The 4155-nt window shown below is 41.3% G+C and overlaps 1 protein-coding gene across 1 annotated transcript; it reads left to right on the forward strand.

The window, feature by feature from the left end:
• Window positions 1–900: 900 nt before the first annotated feature.
• LOC148018939 (uncharacterized) lies at window positions 901–1864 on the forward strand. Its single transcript, XM_087701540.1, has one exon. The coding sequence runs from the start codon at window positions 1112–1114 to the stop codon at window positions 1739–1741; it is 630 nt and encodes a 209-aa protein (XP_087557666.1). The 5' UTR covers window positions 901–1111; the 3' UTR covers window positions 1742–1864.
• Window positions 1865–4155: the final 2291 nt, after the last annotated feature.

Raw genomic sequence — 4155 nt, forward strand, 5'->3', positions numbered from 1 at the left:
AGCACATAAAAGTGCTATGATGGATTTCTCATGATTTTAGGGAGAGAAGTTTAGTCCCAAAGGGACATAGTTTAACTCTAGAGAGGTTGATTTTAGCTTAGAGGAGGCCATCTAATCTAGATCCCAAACAAGGTCATCTATTTCCAGTATCTTTTTGAGATCGTGCTAGTTCCACATGGGGCTATATTGGTTCTAGTAGATTATTTTCTACTTATTTCTTGGACATCCTAGACATAGCCAACATTGGCATTCCAATGATTACAAAGAAACATTACATCTGTTTAGAGATTTAAGGAGAATTTCGGCTCTAAATCAAGGGAGAGTCAGAGTTTCAAACCCTAACTTGAGGGATAGTGACCACCTTTCTTCAAACTAATGCCATGCCAACATAGACCTACAACATTTTGGAACACATGGGTGCTACCATTCCATGCTCCATTTTGTGGAGCACTCTATAAGGGATCATCAAGACTTTTTTGCATTGAGAAGAAGGAACTACTTCATTTACCCTACATTCACTTTACATATGTATGCCTCTAGTTTCTTGAATAACTTTAAAAAATATGATATTTGAAAATTCCCTCGTACTGAGCCCACTCTTTTTGCGCATACATACACACACACAATGTATGTATCGCACAAGACTACAAGATTATCTCGTAATAATAACTACAATAACCACATTAATTGATTCTCGTTAATGAATTTAAGGTAAGATAAGAGAATGGTATCATTTAGGCTATCAGTGAATAGATAGGTGACACCGTGTAATTTCAGTTGGAGTGACAGTTTCCAAGTTGGGAATAGAAGTACGTGTATAGCAGAATCACGTAGTTTCTAAATTGTCATTATTGTTGCTACACGTCTTCGTCATTGTTATGGGCTTCCTCTACGTTTCTGTGCCTGAGAATGTATTTGTAGAGAGCAATTTTGTGACAGTCTCTTTCACTGATGCTGCGCCAGGCATGGATTCAGTCTCTTGGTAGCACAAGTAATTCAGTCGGATTGGAATCGATCAATCAATTCCTCTGTAATACGTAACCGCCAGCGTCTCGAAAGTCCATCATCATCTCAGAGCCTGATCAGAGTCTTGTTCGATATATCAACCAATATGTATATTCCGTGTGGCGCGCCTCCATTGACGTATAACAGGAGCTCCCTCTCCTTCCTTTCTGCAGTTCTGATCTGCATGGCAGCCGTGCATGCATCCCTTCCTCGCACCCGCATCACCGCCCAGGAGCCCCGGCTCTCGCCGCAGGAGCTGCAGGCCCTCGTGCAGGACATCCGCAACCGGTCGCAGTTCTCCACCGCTGCCACCATCCTGGGCTACGTCACCACGCTGAGCGTGGTGCAGCCGCTCCTCAAGCGCCGCATCACCCTCCTCATCCCCGATGACACGGCCCTCGCCCAGGCCAGCAGCCCGCCCGCCGCGGGCGCAATCAAGCTCCCCCAGATCTTTCAGCTTCATGTAATCGAGCGCAACCTCAACTTCTCAGACCTCGCTGAACTCCCGGTTGGAACATGGCTCCCCACCGCCCTGCCGGGCTATGGCTTGCAAATATTGAACAATAGCGAAAATAACTTGAGACTAAATAATGCAGTGATCGTGGAGCGCGACATGTGCGCCAGCCTGGTGCAAGCCCTTGTGGCCTGCCAAGGGATCAATTCCATCCTCAATGCTACGTCGCTGCCATCCAACCCACCTCTCCCTTTCCTCAATGTCACCCCTCCATCTCCATGATTGCCTCCATCTCATCGTAATTACATACGAAGGTCTGCAGTCGTTACCATGTTGGTTAATGCATGATTGATGGGATCTTTGGTAGCTAGTGATAGGCAATAGATAATGCAAGCTACATCATAAATGCAATGCTAGAATATAGAATTGGCTAGTAATATGTAGTTGGTTAAATGTATTTGTAGCGTCCAAACATAAATGTGAAGTTTCAATGTTTGATGGAGGTTTAATGTCAATGTTTATGGTGATTAATCAATCAATTCGTAATAGTTAATGTTAATTCATGCATTAACTCATAATAGTTAGTGTTAATGTTAATGGTGATGCGCGTGGAATAGTAAATAGCCATTATAGTTAATGTTAATGGTGATGCACATGGAATAGTACTTAACCATTGATATATGAGGGGTCTCTATAGGAGTCTTAAGTGGTCTTTAATTGTTGTAAGAGGTTTTTATTTTACTTTCTTAGGAGTAACTTGCCAAGCTAAATCATTGGTGTGATTGTTTGGGTGTGCTCCATTGATTGTATGAAGATAACTAAGATGCTCATACTTCTAGTGTTACAACGAAGGTGTATAACCTTAGCTATTGCAAAGGTGCTTTATCCTTTGGTGTTGTAACTAAAGGTGCTTATACTTAGGAGTTGCGCTAGAGATTGAAAGCAACTAGTTGTTTAAAATGTTAAAATACACGGGATCAAGAGGAAATTCATGAAGACATTGACCTTGGCAAAGACAAATTGTTACACAAGTAAATTAGGTTTCAAGATTGAGACTTGGGACTTAAACACAATCTTGTGTATTGACAGTGACAAGACACTTTACTGGAAAGAAAAGAGTACTATCATTGCCATGGGAAAAGAGTGCAAGTACAGTGCTTTATAGGAATTGAGTGGTGGTACTTTCTCCTACTGTGCATATGGGATTTTGATCTTGAGCCTTCACTGCCTCTTATAAAGGGACTGAAGTAGGGGTGATTGCAAAACATCTCAACATCCCTCAATCAAAACCAGAAGTACGAAGTGTGTAGAGGCTTTAGTGAGAGCAACACCTGCAAAGTGTGGGCACACCATAAATATGGCAAAACACCAGAGGCTGTAGGAGAGAAGGCTAAGTGTGAATACCACAAACATGATGGTTATCCAGAGGTTGCAGCAAGGGCCTCACAAAGTGTACAGAAGCTGTAGTACAAGGTTTATTTGAGGAGTTTATATAAGTTTATGTTTGAAGCGCTAGGACTAGGAAATACAAAGCTAAAAAAGTCTATCTGAATAAAAAGACAAATGAGGTTTGTCCTTCTAGTGTTCTTCTTCTTCTTTTTCTTTTGCTCCATTTTCTTCTTCTTCTTTGACTGCAACTAGATAGGCCTTTTGGGACTTCCTTTGGCGTGGCGGAACTTCTCGATGTGTCCGGTCCTTTTGCAGAAGTCAGAGAAGAGTTGATCCCTCTTGCCTTTGTACCTGTTGCCAACATATAATGCATGTTCATCTCTAAAGGTGCTTGGTTCTTAGTTTTTAGCTTCTTTTCCTCTAGCAGTGATGCCTGGATATCGACAAATTCAGGATGTGGCATGTTGATTAAAGTTGTTGATACATTATTATATTCAGGAGGCAAACTCTTAAGTAGAACACCGATGTAAACATCTTCCATTTTAATGTTGATTCTTGTAAGTTGGGTTAGAAATCCTTCAATGTAATTTAGATGTGTGGCAAGTGATGTGATGGACTTCATTTCAAGCTTGAAAAACTCAAATCAAGAGACCATACTTTGATGATTTAGACTGTGCACCAAACAAGGTGTCAAGTCTCTTCCATGTATATTGTGAAGTCTCACAGTTATCCACATGGTGGATATAGTTGTTGTCTAGTTCCAGTTTGATAATGGCCTTAGCCTTATCATCATTCTTTTGCTAAGTGACAACAAGGTTTGCATCATGAGGCTTGTTTTCTTTTCCGATGGTAATGGCCTAGAGGCCTTTTTTCATCAGGATGAGTTTGATGCGGGTTCGCCAGGTATGAAACCCAACTCCTTTGAAATGAGTAGTTGAAGAATCTTTACCCATGTTAGACTTGTGGGAACAACATCAAATTAGCTTTAGAATTATCAGATTTAAGAAGCAGAAGAGTTGGTTGAGATGTGTCAAAAGACAAGTGCTAAGAGCACTAAATGAGTGTCAATGGACACTATGTTTCTTCCTTGAGTCTTCCAAATTTGCAAAATCGTTCAAGTTCTTTCAAATCCAAATCTTCCCCTTCTTGATTTGATGCTGGGACCTTCAAATCTGAGTGACAATGGGTTATGGCAGGTGAGAGAAAATGATGAGATTTTTGAGCTTGGTGAAGTTTGGTTATGGAGTCATAGTTGGTTTCTGGGGGCAGTTTGGTTTTTCTAGCATTGCAGGAGCTATACTTGATCA

This window comes from Lygodium microphyllum, chromosome 20 (assembly GCF_053477565.2).
Source record: "Lygodium microphyllum isolate KBCC chromosome 20, Lygodium_microphyllum_v1.1.10, whole genome shotgun sequence".
NCBI lineage: Eukaryota > Viridiplantae > Streptophyta > Polypodiopsida > Schizaeales > Lygodiaceae > Lygodium > Lygodium microphyllum.